Source organism: Caretta caretta, chromosome 3, assembly GCF_965140235.1.
Source record: "Caretta caretta isolate rCarCar2 chromosome 3, rCarCar1.hap1, whole genome shotgun sequence".
Taxonomy (NCBI): domain Eukaryota; kingdom Metazoa; phylum Chordata; order Testudines; family Cheloniidae; genus Caretta; species Caretta caretta.
In genome coordinates, this window is record NC_134208.1 from 90,229,573 (window position 1) to 90,252,104 (window position 22,532).

The 22,532-nt window shown below is 41.5% G+C and overlaps 1 protein-coding gene across 1 annotated transcript in view; it reads right to left on the bottom strand.

Moving 5' to 3' along the window:
- TRAPPC3L (trafficking protein particle complex subunit 3L) overlaps positions 1–22,532 on the bottom strand; it is a 51,616-nt gene that overhangs the window by 23,888 nt on the left and 5,196 nt on the right. Inside the window, exon 4 of the mRNA XM_048844726.2 lies at positions 19,391–19,490. Coding sequence (XP_048700683.1) covers positions 19,391–19,490 — 100 coding nt within the window. The remainder of the gene's footprint in view (positions 1–19,390; positions 19,491–22,532) is intronic.

Here is a 22,532-nt window from a genome sequence, read left to right on the forward strand (position 1 = left end):
CTCACTTCATCGGATGCATCCAATGGAAAATACAGTAGGAAGATATATATACACAGAGAACATGAAACAATGGGTGTTGCCATACACACTGTAACAAGACTAATCAATTAAGTTAGGCTATTATCAGTAGGAGAAAAAAATCTTGTGTAGTGATAATCAGGATGGCCCATTTCAAACAGTTGACAAGAAGGTGTGAGTAACAGTAGGGGAAAAAATTAGCATGGGGAAATGGTTTTTACTTTGTGTAATGACCTATCCACTCCCAGTCTTTGTTCAAGCCTAATTTAATGGTGTCCAGTTTGCAAATTAATTCCAATTCTGCAGTTTCTCATTGGAGTCTGTTTCTGAAGATTTTTTTGTTGGAGAATTGCGACTTTTAGGTCTGTTATTGTGTGATCAGGGAGGTTGAAGTGTTCTCCGACTGGTTTTTGAATGTTATAATTCTTGATGTCTGATTTGTCCCTTTTATTTGCTTTCCACAAACATTCACACAATTAATTTTGTATTTACCAGACTGTTCCTGGTAAGAGAAAATATTGGGATATTTTATATCAGTACTGAAAGTGTACAGATATGGCTTTCATTGCTATAGTATCTGAGCATCTCTTTACAAGGCTCTTTTGGGATTTGAGAATCTTCCAATCAGGAGGCAGAATCAATATCCTGTTTCTTAGGTGACAAGTCTTACTTTGTGAACAGCAAATGGTAAACAGTGAATAAGTGAAGGAACAGTCATATTAACAGTGTGTGAGAAATTCACAGGTTGAACTATATTTGTATAAACTATTCATTGAATAATTTCAGTTAACAAATTAATGCAAATGGAAGTCTCTTAGTGGATAATTCCTGAGTTGAAAAGGGGCTTAGACTCATTGAATACACTATTTGCTGAAAATAGTTCACCCAGTTCTATTCAGTCTTCGCTCAAGCAAAATTCAACTGTTACCAACATGAGTTCTGCATAAGGAAGCACTACAGGGTACAGCCCTAAAGCTTGTGCTTATGCGAGAAATCCATATTGAAACAGATCCTCAGCAAGTGTGGGCTTTTGTGCTTTGGATGTTCTGTGAGCAAAATAATGGATGGTTCACACAGTCTTCAGACCACATACAAGGCTTGTGGAGGAAGCAAGGAGTGCATATGTACTTTAAAGAAATCAATTTTGGGGCTATTGCCCTGATTCAGGAAAGCATCCCTGTTCAAGAAAGCACTTAACTTTAAACATGTGCTTAAGTCTCATTGAAGTAAATGAGATTTAAGCACATGCATGTACTTAGGTACTTTTTCAAATAGGCCTAAGCACTGATTTGTCATCCAAACACCATATCTGTGTTTTGACAGGAAATGCTGATGAGCTCTTTCACTTTCTAACAAGTAGGTGAAGTACAGAGACTTCCAGAAATTCAGATACACATTAATGAATTTTGTCTTACTACACTAATTTTAGATTACAATTATTTAACCTGGAATGGTTGATATAGAATGTGTTAATCTTTGAAAAACTGGCCATTCCTTGAAAGTCATAAAATCCACAGGGTTTAAGACCAGAATGGACCATTAAATCATTTAGTCTGACCTCCCATATATCACAGGACATTAAATTTCATCCAGCTATCCCTGTATTGAGCGCAATGACTTGTAGAAAGCACACAGTAAACAAACCTTTACAACTATAGATCCAGTCCTTCAATGTTTACTCTGAACTCCAGGGGATGGGGGAGAGGTTGCCTAAAGACTGATTAAGGACATCAAGAATGAACACTTAATTAGAAAAATGTATTAATTTTGTCTTCAAGGGCTTTTTTTTTTACATCAAACAGATTCTCTTTTAGCATTTAACAAGGGCAAGTCATGTCTGACCAACCTGATTGCCTTCTATGATGAGATAACTGGCTCCGTGGATATGGGGAAAGCGGTGGATGTGATATATCTTGACTTTAGCAAAGCTTTTGATACTGTCTCCCACAGTATTCTTGCCAGAAAGTTAAAAAAGTATGGATTGGATGAATGGACTACAAGGTGGATTGAAAGCTGGCTAGATTGTCAGGCTCAACGGGTAGTGATCAACAGCTCGATGTCTAGTTGGCAGCCGTATCAAGCAGAGTGCACCAGGGGTCGGTCCTGGGACCGGTTTTGTTCAACATCTTTACCAATTATCTGGATGATGGGATTAATTGCACCCTCAGCAAATTCGCAGATGACACTAAGCTTGGGGGAGAGGTAGATAAGCTGGAGGATAGGGATAGGGTCCAGAGTGACCTAGACAAATTGGAGGATTGGGCCAAAAGAAGTCAGATGAGGTTCAACAAGGATAAGTGCAGAGTCCTGCACTTAGGAAGGAAGAATCCCATGCACCGCTACAGGCTGGGGACCAACTGGCTAAGCAGCAGTTCTGCAAAAAAGGACCTGGGGATTACAGTGGACGAGAAGCTGGATATGAGTCAGCAGTGTGCTCTCATTGCCAAGAAGGCCAAAGGCATATTGGGCTGTATTAGCAGGCGCACTGCCAGCAGATCGAGGAAAGTGATTATTCCCCTCTGTTCGGCACTGGTGAGGCCACACCTGGAGTGTTGCATCCAGTTTTGCTCCCCCCACTACAGAAGGGATGTGGACAAATTGGAGAGAGTCCAGCGGAGAGCAACAAAAATGATTAGGGGGCTGGGGCACATGACTTATGAGGCGAGGCTGAGGGAACAGGGCTTATTTAGTCTGCAGAAGAGAAGAGTGAGGGGGGATTTGATAGCAGCCTTCAACTACCTGAAGGGGGGTTCCAAAGAGGATGGAGCTAGGCTGTTCTCAGTGGTGGCAGATGACAGAACAAGAAGCAATGGTCTCAAATTGCAGTGGGGATGATCTAGGTTGAATATTAGGAAACGCTATTTCACTAGGAGGGTGATGAAGCACTGGCATGGGTTACCTAGGGAGGTGGTGGAATCTCCATCCTTAGAGGTTTTTAAGGCCCGGCTTGACAAAGCCTTGGCTGGGATGATTTAGGTGGTGTTGGTCCTGCTTTGAGCAGGGGATTCGACTACATGACCTCCTGAGGTCTCTTCCAACCCTGATATTCTATGATTCTATGTACAGAAATGGATACTCAGCAAAATATAATTCACTAGGAGTAAAATTTTCTGAAGTGCCTCATCCTGGACAAGAAGCAATGGCTTAAATTGCAGCCAGGGAGGTTTAGGTTGGACATTAAGAAAAACTTGCTAACTGTCAGGGTAGTTAAGCACTGGAATAAATTGCCTAGGGAGGTTGTGAAATCTCTGTCATTGGAGGTTTTAAGAACAGGCTAAACAAACACCCGTCAGGAAAGGTCTAGTTATTACGTAGTCCTGCCTTGAGTGTTGAGAACTGGACTAGATGATGTTTTGAAGTCCCTTCCAGTCCTACACTTCTATGATTCTATGATCCCACTTTTCTAAGTGATGTAGACACTCAGGAGTCAAAATCTCCTTAATGCCTTAGTCCCTGAATCACTTTTGAAACTGGGACTTAGTCTCCTAAGTAACTTAGGCACTTTTGAAAATTTTACTCAAGCCTTTGCTTCTCTCTCTGTACTTTATTTTTTTTCTCAAAACATCTTTAGTTTCATTACAAATTGCTATTTGGCTACCGGGAACCTTCTGCAGAAAATCAGTTGAGTGTCCCTCAGTTTGAAGCATATTTGTTCAATTAAAGTTGACTATGGCACACAGCCCACAGAGTCCTGCAAGCAGATGCCTCAAACTCTGTTTTTGTGAAAATTGTCTCTAACATAAACTTTCAGTTGCAACATCTCCCTGCATGCACTTTGCTGGCCCTTAGGAGCAGAAAAGATGACTGAAGACTGAAAATTCATCCACGGAAAGTTAGTAGGACTTACCACTTTTACAGATAATTTTGAGATCAAAGTATATTAGAAAAATTAGCAAAACCTCATTAATACCCCAGAGAGACAGGTGTATGCCATCATTTCCTTTTAAAGATTCAAAAACTGAACCAGAGATGTTAAGGGCTAGAATGTAACTTTACAATATACCCCAGCTAAAGGGCAGCTCTTAGCTGAGTCTAGGTTGCCAACTTTCTAATCGCACAAAACCGAACACTCTTGCCCCACTCCTTATCCAAGGCCCTGACCCTGTCTCCCTTCTCTGAGGCCCCGCCCCCGCACTAAGGCCATCCCCCCTTCCCTCTGTCACTCACTCTCCCTCACCCTCACTCGCTCATTTTTATCAGGCTGGGGCAGGGGGTTAGGTACAGGAGGGGGTTCGGGCTCTGGCTGGAGAGGTCGGGCTCCAGGGTGGGGCCAGAAATGAGGGGTTCAGTGTGTGGGAGGGGGCTCTTGGCTGGAGCAGGGGGTTGGGGTGCGGGCTCTGGGGTGGGGCCAGGGATAAAGGGTTTGGGGGTGCAAGAGGGGGCTCTGGGCTGGGGGATGTGTGGAGCCAAGGGGTTTGGAGTGTGGGAGGGGGCTCCAGACTGAGACAGGGGGTTGAGGTATGGGAGGGGGTATGGGCTCTGGGCTGGGTGTGCAGGTTCTGGGGTGAGGCCAGAAATGAGGGGGTCAGTGTCCGGGAGGAGGCATAGGGCTGGGGCAGAGGGTTGGGATGTGGGAGGGGGTGCAGGGTGTGGGTTCTGGGAGGGAGTTTGGGTGTGGGAGGGGGCTCCAGGCTTGGGCATGGGATTTGGAGGGGGTGCAGGCTCTGGGAGGGAGTTTGGATGTGGGATGGGGCTCCAGGCTGGGGCAGGGATTGGAAGGGGTGCAGTCTCTGGGAGGGGGCTACAGGCTGGGGCAGGGGATCGGGGTGCGGGCTCCGGGTGGCGCTTATCTCGAGGGGCTTCCTGGAAGTGGCGACATGTCCCTTGGCTCCTAGTCATAGGGGCAGCCAGGTGGCTCTGTGCAAGCATTTCCCAGCCAATTGGAACTGTGGAGCTGGTGCATGGGGCAGGGGCAGCACGTAGAGTCCACCAGGCTGCCCCTGTACCTCGGAGCCAGGGGGACATGTCACTGCTTCCAGGAGCCATGCAGAGCCAGGTAGGGAGCCTGCTAGCCCTGCGCCAACTGGACTTTTAACAACCCGGTCAGCGGTGCTGACTGGAGCTGCCAGGGTCCCTTTTTGACTGGACATTCCTATCAAAAACTGGACACCTAGCAAGCCTAGTTGAGCCACCCCCGCAACAGGCCAAAGACAAAACAGACTCAGAGAGTCAGAATTCCTCCCCCACTTTGCTCTGGGTAAGGAGTCAGTTACTTTGTCCTTTTTCATGAAGTATCTTATGTATCCCACACTGTGTGCCTGGCTGGCTGCTTGGCTGGTGAAGAAGAAGAACAGGGCCAGGCCGCCAGGTCACTTCTAGTCTCTCTCAGCCCTCTCTCCTTCCAGTGTGGAATGGAGAGCCCTGGGTAAGTAGCTCCTGCTCTCTCCTCAACATCTAGAGTAGCAATCTGAGCCAAAGCTGAGCATGGAAGTAAAGCATGTGAAAATCCAGCCGTGAGTGATTTGTAAAGGGTATGTCTATATTGCAAGTGAAGGTGTGATTATAGCATGTGTAGGCATGGTAACAGTAGTAGTAGTGAACAAATGGTGCTGGGGCCTAGCAACACAAGTATATACCAGGGTCCCCAGAAGACTTGCACTTGGGAGGCTAGCCTGGCTGAAGCCCATGCCACCACATCTGCCTGCCTATGCTACAATCACACCTGCACTTGCAGTGTAGACATACCCAAAGAGAGTCAATGGCAAAGTCAAACAGAACTATGGAGTTCCTGGCTCTTAGGTTATTAAACCACTCTTTCTAAAGTGGATTAGAATGAAGATTCCATTTTCTGAAATCAAGGTGGTAAAAAATAAACAAGACCTAAGAACAGAGGAATGATGTGATAACACTTACAGCTCCAATACCCCTACCTATTTGCTAAAGCTGCTCAAAAACAGAATTTCTGCCCCACAGTAAATTATAATAGATCAATATTTGTTTTTATCCCAAATCCGGACAATAAGTCAATATCAAAACTTTCATGGAACCAAAAGTTCTGAAAAATGTTGATTTGCGCATATGCCAGTATATTTGGGTTGAGTTTGTTGACTGGAAACAAAATCTTTTGTTTCTGGTCATTGGGTCAAGGTTAATCTACATCTGCCTGCGCTGCCTCATGGGAATTATAATTCGGGTGCCTCAGCCTCATGGCCCCCATTCTCTCCTATGGGCTGGGCTCCCCAGTCAACCTACATTTCCCATGATGCATTGCGGCCAGGGGACTCCCGTGATACACTGCAGCAGCTCAGCCGGAGGGAGGGACAGCTCAGTGGTTTGAGCATTGGCCTTCTAAACCCAGGGTTGTGTGTTCAATCCTTGAAGGGGCCATTTAGGAATCTGGGGCAAAAATTGGGGGTTGGCCCTGCTTTGAGCAGGGGTTTGGACTAGATGACCTCCTGAGGTCCCTTCCGACCCTGAGATTCTATGAGTCTATGAGAGAGACTGTGGTTTATCCTGGGAGAGGAAGTCTGGCTTGGGAGTCTGTCAAATGTAGGAGATGGGGGCTGCAGCATCTGAACTACTATTTCTATTAGGTACTGTGGTGGCTCAAATGGGTGCAGAGATGAATGTTAACCCTACCCAAAATAAAAGAAAAAAGATAATCTCAGGAAAAAAACAATATTTTCCCATGGAAAATGTCACCTTTGTATTAACCATATTTTCCATCAAAAAACCCCAAACAAATAAAACAACAGAAAAATCCCAAGCAATGCTACTGTTTGCTCTGTCTCTCAGTTTACTAGACCCTTCTCCCTAACCACACATTTTGCTCCTTTAATTATTAGAGTTCTGCTAAACTCTTCCCCTGCTTTATATCTAGCTCTACTCTATCAATCTCCAAGCTTCTGTTCTTGAGGAAAGTAACTAGTTAAATGTGCTAAGTGCCTCATATGCTTTTCATTTAGTCTGAGTTGTATTTCACATTAGAACAATATGAGGCTTTCCAAATTCTTTTGTTAAAATTTCCTATGCAAAGCAGAACTCACATGGAAACTATGATAGGACAGTGGCTATTAACTAGTAAAGGGGATTAAAATAAGAAGGTAAAACATTAAAACTATAAACAAGTAACTGAGAAAAGCTTAGGAGTTCACAATAAGTGGATGGAATCTGAGAGCTAGAATAAGAATATTTGAAGAAATCTAATTAATAGCTAAGGAATTAGCCTTATATTTTCACTCCAGGGTGTGTCTGGCCACAATGTTCATGAAAGCTACCCTGTCTAGTTCCTTTCAGGGTGAAATAAGGCAACCTGTGGTTGGGACAGTGCTCGCTTCCAGGCCATCCTCATGAGGAAGAGGTTTTTGACTCCGCAAACTTGAGGAAATTTTACAAAAAACTGAACTTCAACCTCCCTGTGCCTGTTTCCACATATGCAAAATTGGAGAAATAATAGGACCTCTCTGACCACCTCCCATATATTTATGAATTTTCCATGCTATCCTCCTTGTAAGATAGGAAGGTATTAGTGTGCCATTTTTCACATGGAGATTGTGATTTGTTCAGGATTACCAAGGAATTGAATACACACACACACCAACCTAGAAGGCCATTCTTTAACCACAAGACCCTTCCTAACTGTTGAAAACTCACTTCATTAACATTTGTAAGATGTCTAAATACAGTACTGAGTAGCTGAAGGCAGGTCTACACTTAAAACGCCGCAGTACGCTTTAGTGAAGCTGCTACCAGAGGAGAGCTCCTGTCAGCATAGTTACTCCACCTCCATGAGAGGCAGTAGCTATGTTGACAGAGAAACCTCTCCTCTCAACATAGTGCTGTCTACACCAGGGATTAGGTTTGATGTAACTGGGTCACTTTCCATACCCCTGAGTGACATAGTTATACCGACAGAAGTCTGTAGTGTAGCTTAAGCCTTAGAAATGCCTATAAATAAAAAATAGCTTGCTTTGACATCCCAATATATCAGGGATCAGCAACCTTTGGCACGCGGCCTGTCAGGGAAATCCACTGGCGGGCCAGGACGGTTTGTTTACCTGCAGAGTCCACAGCTTTGGCCGATAGCAGCTCGCACTGGCCACTGTTCGCCGTCCCCTGCCAATGGGGGCTGCAGGAAGCGGCACAGGCCAAAGGATGTGCTGGCCGCTGCTTCCCACAGCCCCCATTGGCCAGGGGACGGCGAATCCCTGCAATATATGTTAGTAGGGACTTTTCACTAACACTGCATACTGGACCATATATATGAATAATGGGTCCAAAGTGAAGAATGGTAGCGATAAATAAGCTCAAACAATGACATTAGAATTCAGATCAGAAAGCAGGACTATAAGTGACCAAAAATAAATAAATACATAAATAAATAAATAAACTGCTGAGAAGGGAAAAGGCTGCTTGCCAGAATAACATATTTTGCTGGTATACTTTTCATTCTTCCCAAGTACTTTTCCTTAAGCACTGTTTGGATGCAATATGATACTAGAAAGGCTTTGGCATGCCAATGCGGATTTCCTGGATTAATACAATTCTCATTACTGCTTGCAGTACAGTACTTCACTTTGCAATTTACTACTTAGCAAACAACCGTTCGTGTGCATTTTTCCCTTTCTCAGAGGCTGAAAAGCAATAATTTTTTAATTTATTTGTTTATTTATTATGTAGCGTTTCGGAGCCCCTGTTCAAAGATTAGCGTTAAATACGATATTTTACACAGAGTGAAACCTAGTGGCAAAAAGTATAAAACAAAAAGAATAGGCGTACTTGTGGCAGTATAGAGTGATCACTTGGTGAAAAGTGTTCAACCACAGACCATAGGTCATTTTCATCTTTTATCATTTTCCTGTGTGAGTTCATTTGGGGAAGTAGTGATTGTCTGGTTTCACCCACTTCATTGTTGTTGGGACATTTATCTTTGTAAGTTGTTTCTGTGGTGAACTGACCCATGCAGTTCAAGAGTACCTCCAAGGTTAGTCAGAGCTGTGTCCGGTGACTTCAGCTCTGGGAGGGATTGAAGGTAATTGTAAGTCCCTTCTGAGATGACTGCAACGTCATCTCCTGAGTCAATTTTAAAGTCAATAGTCTTGAAATGACTATTCAGTTTCACTGTCCAGGCAGCCTCTATGTCATCACAAGTTATAGGTCCCAGAAAAATTGGTTCTTGATTGTCTGTAATATGAGTCAACTCTCTGACGGCTTTGGTGTGGCAAACTGCTGCAAAGTGTCCATATTTCATGCATTTATTGCACTGTGTGCCTTGTCTGGACATTCATCACGTCTTGGGATATGGCTTTTTCCATACCTTGTACATGCAGTCTGGAATTTGTCCTTTTTAGCTTGGGAGTTCTCTCTCCTTGCCTCAGTAGTTTTATGATAATGACTTTTAACATTCAAGGGTCTGTTTACAGTTACTAAGCTAGTTTTAGGTTTTTCAGGTTTGTCCTGTTGCTTTAGGTTTTGCTGCCTCACCAGCTCACACCGCTTTGCTCTCTGTGTAACTGTAGCTAGAGTTAAATCTCTCTTCCATTGTAGCAGCTGGGAAAAGTTTTTTTTCCTATTAATCCAATAGCCAGCCCCTTTCTGATATTTTCATGTTTTGCATTCCCAGAATCACAGTTTTCAGCCATTGTATGCAGATCTCTTATAAAACATTCAACATTCTCTGATGGAAACATGTTTTTTCATAAATCACATTTCTCTGAGATATAAGGTATGCCTCAAACACAGCCAGAACCCTTTCAAATCATCTTTGTGACAGTCTTCTGTAAAGTCAAAGGATTTAAAGATATGCTCTGCCTGCTTCCCGATAGCATAAATTAAAGATACCTGAATATCTCCAGTTTCATTGCACAGCTTGGTAGCAATGCAAAATCTGACAAAATATTGTTTTCAGATTGTCCACTCTGAAGGTTTACCAAAACTGAAGTTCTCTGAGGCATTGAAGAGTGGCATGTTAATGAGATCCTGCAACCTTTGTTGTTTTGTTCCTTCCATTTCTGTTCTTAGTTTACTTCTGACACCATCTTATGTTCCTGTACCAGATATGGACTGGTCATAGAACTTGCTTATTTGTAACCGATGTGTTCATCATAAGATCTTTTAATGCTCTTCCAGGTATGTCTAAGGCTAAGGTTAGCTTTAAATAAGGTATTTTATAAACAGTTCCACCTAGTGGCAGAACAGTATAATACTTTGACATTCCATTACACCTGTCATGGACCACAATCCCACTGTGCTGTACAAACACAGAACAAAAAGACAGTTCCTGCCCCACAGAGCTTATAATCTAAGTATAAGACAAGAGTCAACAGATGGATATAGATAGATAGGGGAATACAAGGAAACAACCTTATAGAAGGCTACTGCAAGAAATATTCCATCAGAAGTGATTTTCAAACTATCTTCCAGTATGAGACTTTGTATGGAAGATTTGCCAACTATATAGTGCTGATATAGGAGACCCCATACCACTGTTTAGAACCCCTGGTTCAAGGGGAATGTCAAGAGCAGGAGGGAGTGTCGCCAGAGTGCCTGAGTTACCAAAACTGCCAATAGGGAGCTATTGCAGTCAGGGAAGATTAGAGTCTCTCTAAGACTGCTCTGACTCTGACCAGGGGTTAACTGGGCCCTTACGTGTTCTCAAGATCTGAGAAGGGTTAAGGTGGATTCAAGTCACCTTTGCCCCTGCCTCATATCCTGTGGCAAGCATAGCTTGGCTAGACTTCCAGATTTCCCATAGTTGCCTGCAACATAGTTACAATCATCATGTTTGTTTTATCCGTCAAGGAAAGAAAGAATACAATTTTAGCAATGTTTTGAAGTGCAATCTTCTTTATTTCTCTTCTACTTTGAATTGGATGGATCCAAACCAGAACGTCAAGTACTAGCCCTCTGAAATTTTATGGAACGTGATTAGAGTCAAATTTGAGCATCCAAATTGCCCTATAATTTTGATCTGGGTTGTATCTAAAACCAGGCACCTATTTTCTAGATCTGGTTTGGATGCGACCCGTGGTGTTTGAAATCTTACAGGATCAGTTGTAGGATATCTGATTTTATGGAGCAAAATCTCCCAAGAAGAGCTCACCAGATTTCAGAACTTGGCCTAGTTCATCCTCAAACCCAAATTATAAACCTTAGTCTGAACCTAATGTGGATCTGGATCCAGACTTGCACATCGTCTCCTTGGCTCATCTCTATTTTCAATATATTTCTTCCTTTTTTTTCCCTTTCTTGTCTGGCCAATCAGTGACTGGACTATCCATTGGATTTTAAAGAAAGCGAGTTATTCTTTTACTTTTCTGAGGGTCGTTGCATCTTTTTTCCATTCCAGTGGTAGCCATGTAGCAAATATGTTCTGTCACAGAACCCCATGACATAGGGATTCACTTCACAGCATGGAAAATTGGTGGAAGAAAGGTTTACTTTAGCTGATCATCTCTTTCTTTTGGCCCCATACCAACTGAGTTTAAATTAGCAGTAATATCTAGCTACTGGTGTCTGAATTGCTAGACTAATGTTTTTAAATCCCCACTCACACTTAGTGGCTGTGTTAAATTCTGTCCGTCAGCAGTTATGATAGGGTTGGCACAGCAAGTTGTTTTGGTGCATCTCATTTGAAGCTGCTTCTTTTGTTTAATTTCTTCCCAATTTATACTTGCATTTAACAGTTATGGCCTGATCCTGAAGACTCCAGTTTTACTTTCTTAAAGAGTGCAGGATCAGAGCCATAATGCTACATAATGTTGTCCCCAAATGATTGCTGGCTCTAACAATCATAATAATTGATCCTGACTTAGTTTATTTAATCTACAGGGTCAATCAGTGCATTTAGCATACCAGCTAAAAATGTAAGTACCTGGCCTGTTATTTTTAGCCTGGATAATGACCTGAGGAATTAACATATTATATAAACAGTTAATGCAAAAAGCTGTGTAAACTTAAACTAGCAGATTGATTGCATTTACCTGAGATAATTCCTTTCATTGCCATTTACATACTGGTTATTTTGGAGAAATTCCTTATACATCAAGAACACTGTAGAAAACCAGTGCTCAGATTGTTGTGCTGGTTATAATTGTATCTTTTTTCCAGAATTTTCAGAACATTAAGTTTGAAAGTGACATTTAAGAACATTAAACTGCTATTTTGTAAACAAAGATTCAGAAGTCTGTCAGTGTCTTAATCTTATTTTCTTCCTTGAGACTATGCTACTAGAGACTCCTTCTGTTAGTATGCTAAATAGTCTTGATAGCAGTTGATAGTAGACCCTGTAACAGGAGGAAAATAGAGTCCTTTCCCTTATTCCTAAAGTTAGCCTTTCTCTACTTATATTTGTGTTGTTTGGTTAATTGTACTATACAATAAAACAGGGAAAGAAGAAATCAGGCCCTTTTAAATAGGCAGAACTCTGGGTAACTTTCAAATACCCAGTAAAACCAGAAAAATCATCTCACATCTGTTACTAATATTTGAAAACACAGCGAAAACAAAGGGAAATGCATCACACAAAAAGAAGAGAAGAAAAACAAGCAAAGAAAAATGTGACCAGGCCCAGAGGCTGATTTGAGGGACTTCACAACACTCTTCTTTTCATGTGCTGACCACCTGAAGTTGCTTTATGCAACATAAAGGTGTCTGTTTTGTCTACTATATCACAGGGGAGATGTGTGCTTGTTGCTTTAGTAACATGGCTTGCAGACACCAACGGATCATAGTAAGTGTGTGCAGTGAGTGACTTTGGCTCTATGACTTGTTAGAGGGTATTTGGCAACATCAGCTGTAGTGAATGCAAAAGAGATCCTCTCTGTGTTTCCATTTGAGCAGGTATACCAAAATGCTCAAAGGTATTCAGGCACCTAACTCTCATTGATTCAATGGGGCTTAGGTACCTAAATACCTTTAAGGATCTAAATACCTTAGTCCCTTCATGGCCAACATGACAGATATAGAGTACTAGTGGCACCTTAGAGACTAACAAATTTATTTGAGCATAAGCTTTCGTGAGCTACAGCTCACTGCATCCGATGAGTCACTTTATTTATGCTCAAATAAATTTGTTAGTCTCTAAGGGGCCACAAGTACTCCTTTTCTTTTTGCGAGTACAGACTAACATGGCTGCTACTCTGAAACATGAAAGATATAGTGATTCTTGACCTTCCATATCAGTCACATCATTTATGATATTGCTCCCCAACTGTCCTTGATGCCAAAATATCAGAAAGGATCACACGTCACATAATTTAGTTTCTATCATGTTGCACAATCAGTATCTTCAGCTAAACATTTGGGCTGAGATTTTGCCACCTTTACTCAACTTGAGTAATACTTGAGTGATTTGTTTACCAATTGTTTTTGTTTGGTTGTTTTCTTTTGCCCTTTTAACATTTGACATGACAGTAATATGAGAATCCAGGTGTATTCTCCTGGAACTCTGCACAACTTGCAGGTCCACTGCTTTCTCCCAGTCATGGAAACGTACTGCTTTTCCCCCTGTTTCTTATAAAATGTAATGGAGTCTCATAACTTTGACTATAAAAGAATCTCAGAGTTTGTGTATTTTTTCTGAATTGAAGTTTATAGATTTTCTACCCTGTCAAATTAAAAACTGCCTGGGAAGACCACAGTGTGATTGGGCTGGAAGTAAAATGGCAATATGGGTAGTGCTACTTTGGTGGGGACACATTGTTACTGTCAAGAGGCATACCAGCTTTAGGCAAATACAGAAATAGCATCTGCTGCACCCTTCTCATTTGTCACTGGGTCTTCCTAACTGTTTTATTTGTATGCATGAGAATTATTTTGTTTTTCAAATTGATCCAGTTAGTGCCAGTTATAGAGGTGATTTTTGTGTGGTGGCCATCTGGGTCAATTGAACTGAGGCTCAAAAGCTACCAGATGCTCCTCAGGACTGTTAAAATGTAAGTGATTTAACACTTACATGCCACAGACATAGGAAAGTCTGGGGAATGTGTATGTTTGAAACACTGTAATATATTGCTTATATTAGGTCCGCCAGAGTTTTGTTGTTTTTTTTTAATCTGATTTAGATCAACCTTTTCTTAATGCATATTTGGGTTTCCTTTTGCAACTGCTTGGACACCTACACATATTTAATGTACTAGGTTGTATGATTTGTGCATATTGCCCTCTACTGGATTGAAAAGCACAATGCCTGTTGGATGGGTAGATAGCAAGTGTAACAACGTTAGCTCACTGAGTAGAAAGAAACTGGTGTTTTACAGATGAATGGGTTCTAGTCTATGCTGCTAAATCTATAGTATTAGTTTAGCTGCTGATCACTGTCTGTATATCATGGATCATTACAAGCAGTCATAATTGTGCTAAGCCTCACATAAATTTACCTCACCAAATGATAAAATGGAAATAAAACAATCTTTTCTTCTAAAATTCTGCTTAATTGTTATTCTCTGAAAAAAGATCATGCAGGCATCACAATATGCAACAGCTGAAAATCTCTCTTAAGGCTATGAAAGGAATTTAAAAGAGACCATTCACAAAATAAGAATCTGATTTGGTACTGAAAAGTATAAGTCATAGGCATATTAACAACTAAGGGCTAGGTCATCTTCTAGGCTGGGGAAACCTATACAAAGGACAGGGAGCCCTACGTGTTTCCTCTGCTGGAGTTTCCAATGGATAGGTTCCTTTGGGAGGTGAGGTTTGCCCTTGGAGACATAAACCATGTGTGCAAAGGGCCTGCACCTCTGGACTGCCTCCCAGCTTTTCCCTCACCCTCGCCAATCCCCACGGCAGTGCTAGAGGGTCCTTCTCCAGTCAACGACCCTGGACTCCCTACCTCTTAAAATGGAATCACCTACCATGGAGGGGGAAAGCACATGAACTAGATAAAGTGTTCAATAAGGAGGGCTTGTGAGGAGTAGGGACAGTGTCCCTTTCTTTGCAAGCTGGTAAACACCATTAGTCAGACCCTGTTCTTTTCCTATAATTATGAGATGCTATGATGCTGACAGACCAGCTCAGGCCAGTGCCATACGCCAATTCACTTATGTGTGAATATCAAAGGAGTGCAGTGTATTAGCATACTGTCAGGCCAATTCACTTGTGTGTTAACAGAGATCAGAGGAGATGTTGATCATACTGTTGTCACCTATCTAAATCTTGTTGTTTACTATTACTTTACATTTACATTATGCATGCCCGGTATGCATGCCCTAGATCAAAGTGTGTGTTAATGGGAGAGCATATTCAGGTGTTAGAACATCATGAAACCTAATGGAATGTTACTTGTATTGTTTTCACTAATCTATTCCTATTATAATATAATACAGTGGTTCCCAAACTTGTTCTGCCGCTTGTGCAGGGAAAGCCCCTGGGGGGCCGGGCCGATTTGTTTACCTGCCGCATCCGCAGGTTTGGCCAATTGCGGCTCCCACTGGCCGTGGTTCGCTGCTCCAGGCCAATGGGAGCTGCTGGAAGCGGCGTGGGCCGAGGGACAAATTTCATTTGCCATTTTGTTGCCCAATCACTTAGTTTTGTGAGATCTTTTTGAAGTTCTTCACAGTCTGCTTTGGTCTTAACTATCTTGAACAGTTTAGTATCATCTGCAAACTTTTCCACCTCACCGTTACCACTTTCTCCAGATCATTTATGAATAAGTTGAATAGGATTGGTTCTAGGACTGACCACTATTACCCCTCTCCATTCTGAAAATTTACCATTTATTCTTACCCTTTGGTCCCTGTCTTTTAAACAGTTCTCAATCCATGAAAGGATCTTCCCTCTTATCTCATGACAACTTAATTTACGTAAGAGCATTTGGTGAGGGACCTTGTCAAAGGCTTTCTGGAAATCTAAGTACACTATGTCCACTGGATCCCCCTTCTCCACATGTCTGTTGACCCCTTCAGAGAACTCTAATAGATTAGTAAGACATGATCTCCCTTTTCAGAAATCATGTTGACTTTTGTGCAACAATTTATGTTCTTCTATGAGTCTGACAGTTTTATTCTTTACTATTGTTTCAACTAATTTGCTCGGTACTGACGTTAGACTTGCTGGTCTATAATTGCTGGGATTACCTCTAGACCCTTTTTATTAATCTTTAATTAAAGATTATGTCATGTGATGAAACCTCCAGGAATATGTCCAACCAAAATTGGGAACCTTAGCCACTACAGATGGGTCTTCTTCCATGGAGTCTTCCCTTTGCAGAAAACCCCAGTTTCTTCCTAAAGTTACATTATAGCAATTTTCATCAAGTCTAAAAATACACAAAAATGATATGCACAGGCAGAGGTCTCCATCCCAAGAGTTCTGGCACTCAGAGCATTTGCCCTTGCACTCTGCTAAAACTTTTGTAATATCTTGTAATTGGATAATGGGTCCAATGCAGTACTGGGGTTATGTGTGGGGGAAGGCAGAAGCTGCTATGCATCAAATGAACTAAGGGGCTGGTATTTCTTCCAATATTTATTTTTCTGTGAGAGCATGTCAACAAGTAAAACAATCTAAAATAGCTTAACTGTTACATTTTTCAAACTGCGTGGCAAAACTATTCCACGTTTCCTGTCAGCACAAGTGCTGTCAAGCCCTGATTTAGCAAAGTACATAAGCGTATGCCTAACTCTTAAGCATTTGGACAGTCCCAGTGAAGTTGACGGGACTTGAAGTTAGGCATGGGCTTAAGTATCTTTCTGAACAGGAGCCTTAGTCCGATGCCAAAGAAATTCTTCAGCTTTCACCAAGCAAACGCCTCCCAAGCACAGTACAGGAGTGAAGGATGAAGGTTTTATTTGAATGTATTTTGCCATTAGAATGTGCCATCCCATTAAAGTTCCAAAAGCCAAGCTCTCCCTTTATATTGTTCTTTACAACGTGTTCTCACTACAATAGAGACCATTTAAAATGACTTTTCACATAATGCGACTGAGTCGCAGGTCCGCCCGGGTTGCTTTGCACCATTTGGTGGCAGAAATCTTACAGATCCTGTTCCCGGCAGCATTACCCCTATATACGGGAGAACTATCTGTCAACAAATAAAAAGGTAACTACTTCATTTTTTACTTTTCATTTTAATATTTTTGGGCTTCACTTCAGACCCTTTATTCCTCCAGCCTGACATTAGCAGGAAATGTCCTCCCTATCCGTTGTGATTGCTTCCATTTAGAAAAAAGAAAAGGAGTACTTGTGGCACCTTAGAGACTAACCAATTTATTTGAGCATGAGCTTTCGTGAGCTACAGCTCACTTCATCAGATGCATACCGTGGAAACTGCAGCAGACTTTATATACACACAGAGAATATGAAACAATACCTCCTCCCACCCCACTGTCCTGCTGGTAATAGCTTATCTAAAGTGATCAACAGGTGGGCCATTTCCAGCACAAATCCAGGTTTTCTCACCCTCCACCCCCCCACACAAATTCACTCTCCTGCATCCATTTAGAATAGCCAGTAAAAGAGCTTCAGTCTTGACGACCATTTGGATAAGTACCTGGGCCTCAACCACTACAATTGGGTGTATGTGAGCAGGCCATTGTGATAGTGCAGAACCCCATTGACAGCAGTGAGATTCCACACAAGCACAAGGATATACTGTCATGGCTCTGACGGCAGGATCAAGGCCTTAGTACCAAGCTGTTCACCATTACTGCATGATCCAAGCATTTTTAATAATCACTATGTATAATCAGTATATATTTAACAAGGATCCAATATTTTTCTTACAGTAAATTTTCAAACTGATGCTGGACATTAGCTACGTTAAACTCCAGTCAACACCTAGAAAATGTGATTCAACTTCTCACAAGTTCAAATATGCCTGACAATAATTTGCATAATATGATGGATGTATTTAAGTCAACAATCAGTGAGGAGGAAGGGTGGTCCAAGAGTTCAGGGCACCAGTCAGGGGTGCAGGAGACTGGGACTCCATTTCCTACTATATCAAAGATTTTCTGTGTGACCCTCGGTAAGCCTCTCTGAGTCTCAGTTCCCCATCTGTAAAAGGGGGATAATAGCATTTCCCTTCCTCATAAAAGTGTTATGAGGATAAATATATAAAAGATTGCCAGGTGCTCAGACAGTGCAGTGACTGGTACCTCAGATGCATGGAAAATAAGATGTCTCAGTTTGTGTCTTTCTGCTGCTTCCAAGAGTAGAAATACAGCTGAATAATTCAAACACATCCCTCAAAAAGGAACAGGAATCATAAAATATCTTTATCACCTGATTCTTTTGAAATGCACTTAGCACAAGGCAATATACATTGGCCATCTTGTACACACTGTTCATTCAGATACAAAGAAGAGGTGTGATATCTAGCTAAAATATTTGGAAGGAGACAGAGAAGTTATATGCATGTTGACTGCATACCAGTGCATTAGTAAAAATAAGTACAGTATATTTGTAATTACTAATGTACATTGAGTGTCTCCTGCATAAATAATTGTTTTACACACTCAGCAATCTGTGCAAACCTGAGTGTTAGAGTATGACCTTTGACAGATGTCTCTGTGCTTGTTGTTGTTGTTAAATATATTTTAAAAAGCTGTTAACTGTAACTTTATATTATAATAAAACAACTGCATTCAGTGTGGGGGTATAAAAGACAACATATTCATGGTGTCAAGTCCTGCTTGCCTTACTCACATAATCTCATATGGTTAACATCCCTCTGTGTAGATATTTGAATTTTATCTATTTGAACCAGTATTTTGTTATGATGACTCATTTGTGGAGACGTGTTTTTCATTTTAGGATCCAGCAAAAGGGTTAGTGATTGAATATGGACCTGCTATATTGAATGTCCTGTTTTCAAGCATTTCTGGGCTGAAATAAAACATCAGTGATTCTATGTTAGTGAGAGCCAATGTCTCCTCAAGAGACGTAGCCCCACTGAGTCATCGCAATATAGGTAAAAGCCAGTGCTGCATAAGGGAGCTATGGGAAGGTTGCTCCTGAAAGTTAAGCACATGCTTAAGTATTTAGCTGTATCGAGCTCTTGGTTAGAACTCCATTGTCCTATCTGCGTGGACCTACAGCTAGTATTTTGAATGTAGTGGGAGAGCTCAAAGGCTGACAATTCACACAGTATCACAGCACACTGAGAGATCATCAGGCCAGGACCCAGAACTGCTGCTGCTGTCGCTCTGAGCAGACTTAAGTTTGTGTGCTGTTAGCTGGATGTAAAAAGTTCTAAATAAGGGAGCTGATTTGGTTAACACCAGGAGAGCTTGTGTTAAAATGAAGAACACCATACTGTCCTGTTCTTCTGCTTTGTAGCACCTTCATTTCAGACTGGAGAGTTAAGCATACTGGTAGACGGGCTAATTCTGCTTTGGAATGAATTGGTAGGAGATGAGGCCAATCTTGTCTTCCCAGAAGCTGAGGACATCAAAGGATACCAAAGTCTAGCTACTTTAATCTTATTTACCTGTGCAATCACGTCTACAGTTTCAGAATAGCTACGGCACTTCCTCACAGCAGAGCGAGCCAAAAAGTCTTCAACCAGCCTTATACCAATGTCATACCCCCTGAAGCAAAGAAAAGAAAGTTACATGTAAAGCTGAACAATTTTTGTTTCCTCCCCTCATTCTTCTCTCTAGTCTCACTCTTTCTCTGAGCAAAGCAGCTGCATGAACTAGGTCTGAAAAATGCTGTGGCCCCTGAATGAGGTAGTATTCTGAGACATGGAGATTTTACTGGGCCTGATTCATATATACACTAAGGCCATTGTACATCACACTGCCAGTGGAAAGTAGGCCTGTACCTCATGTGTCATGAAAAGGGGTCTTAAAGTTTGCACAGATATAATTTATGCTCACTTTAGGGCCTCTTTGTATGACTAGAGTGGTATAAAGTGGCCTTAATGTAAATGAGAATCAGGTCCTACTATCTAGTCGTTACTAAAACCTAACCATGGTTAGTGCTATCTTTCCCCGTGTCATTCTCTGAAGTAGGATCTCTAAAGGGATTCCTCTGAGAAGGCCATTACACACTGAGCATACAGCTTGGCCAGTTGGGAATGTGATGACACTGGTAGACCAAAGTTATCTCTAATTTTTTCTATCCATGTGCAGAATGAATTTTGTTATGTGCACCATATCAAGGTAATGTGCGCATGTGCACCACCAGTAGAAACAAAAAAAACTAGATATAATATATATTTTTAAAAAGTTACCATAGGGATAATTACTCCAGCCAGGACAGGTTAGGCATTTTAGATTTCACTACTGAAATAATTAAATTTAAGTGTAAGAGAGAAATAAAAATTTTGAAATGCATAGACCAGTCAAAAAACTAAAATAACACTTTGAAAGAAGTATTAAGAAGTAACAACAATAATAATACAAGTATGTGTTGGGAGGTGAGTGTGAAAGACAGTGTGTGTGTGTGTGCGTGTGAGAGAGAGAGAGAGAAACAGAACACGTTCTGTGTGTGTGTGGGTGTGTGTGACAGACACACACAGTGGGTGGGAGAGATGCAGACAGAGACAAGCACACACAGTTTGTGTGTGAGCCAGAGACACACAGTGTGTGTGTGTGAGAGAGAGAGAGAGAGAGAGAGAGACGCACACACACACCCCACAGCTTAGAGGGAATTTAGTAGTAGTCTCATTGCTCTAAGTATGGAGGTTTGACATACCCATGCATAGTCTGAGGGACTGACTCATGCTTTTCTTGACATTTGCTTCCAGTGACATTTGTCAATTTTAGGTTCATTGAAGCATGTGTGAAACAACAAATTGGTTAGCAAAAAATAATTACATAATAATTGAAGAAATCAACCCCTTATACTTGGAACTCCCTGAGTCCTGACATGACTGTGGTATTAATGTATTTATCAAGGGTGTTTCACTAGTCTCTTATTGAGAAAAAAGGTTCTTCCCCATCACGTCACATAACTTGGGTTGCCCAACAGGTGGGGCCAGAGTCCAATTTGTCTTGGGCATCTTGGCTCACCTGCCTGCCACAGAAATTGCAGGTTGCAGAAGTCTTGTCCCCTGCAATCCCTCTGAAATGGCTCACACAAGAAATGAGTAGGTCCTCCCACCCCTGCATCTCTTCCTCTTCTGTTGTCCCTCCTCCGTTGTCCTTCTTCTATCATTATATACCTTCTCCCCATTCTCTTCCACTCCCCTTCTCTTTATCCTCCCTTCTCTTCTCCTTCTCCTCTCATTCCTCCTCTGAAATTCCTTCTCTACTTTCTTGTCTCTCTTTTCTCCTCGTAATATGCTCCTTCTTCTTGATCTCCCATCACCATAAAAGAATAGCCACAGTCTCTGTTATGCTACTTCTGCACAAAATTAGTTGCAGTTCGGCAAAACGCATTTTCCATTTCACTAGATTTAAATTCAGTTACACTGTTCACACAGAACTGAAATTCCAGAGAAATGAGATGGACAATATAAAAAGGATGAAAGCTTGTAAAATCCTTCCATTCCTAAATTATGGCAAATATTGTACAGGAGGCTTTGTAGAAGGAAAAGTTAATGAATGTAAATGCAAGCACCTGGGCCAAGCTCAGAAATGCTTTCATTGATTTTTTTCTATATCCATTTAAACTTAATTGTTTCTGAATCTCTTTCACTGTTCATTATGGGCCTTATTCAAAGCCCACTGAAGTCAGTGGAAAGGGTTCCATTGATTTCAGATTGGGCCCTATAACAAGAAGCCTATACCGTAGCCAATGCCATGTTATAACAAAAAGCTTTCTGGAAGACTAAGGTTCAGAAGAACACTGTGTGATGTACCGGCAAGCCATGAAATATTTATTTATTGCTGGCACATTTAGCTGAGTATCACCATTACTGGTGCCCTAGTAAATATTTCATTAGCCGCTATTAAAATATGTACCTCACCAATACCAGAGAGTGCTCAGGTTATTTTTAAGTTTAACCTTTAGATCCATAAAACAATCTGTAAACTGAAGTGACAAGTTGCTGTCTGACAACCTGTGTGTAACAGAAATGCAACAGCCATATTATTATATCTATGCGTATGGGACCTCCTAGGTTATAAACTTTGCTTCCAAAGCTGTGCTGCTTTCATCTTCACTGATAGTGCTGCATAAGCAGAGAAGTAAATCAAAATAGCCCTGCTGGCAAAAACGTGAGTAAAAGCACAAGGGGCTAAATGTATATAATTGTGTTAATGATGTTAAACCAACGGTGTTAACCCAGGGAGGAGTTTGTTCATCAAATGGAAAAGAGTACAATTTGGTAGGAAAAAGCTCATGTAGTAGGAGAGAAGTAAAGTAGGACTCCACACCTCCCAGTGTGAACCTTTTCCTATTTCTACCACAGAACCTGCAAAGAACCTACATCAAATGTGCTGAAACACGTGATACTCATTGGGGCTGGGCGAAGAATTAATATCAAGTGATCGATTCAATGAGTTTTATTGATTTTTTTTCTGTTTGTGAGTAAATCACGATTTTCTCAAGCAGGTGCTGTCTGGAATAGTTATTGTGAATAACTATTGGCCTGTAACTTGTTTGCAAGCAGTTTATTGTGTGTCTGATATTCAAAATTCTAGTTGTTTTGATTGGATGTGTCAGTCACATGGTATGTTTCT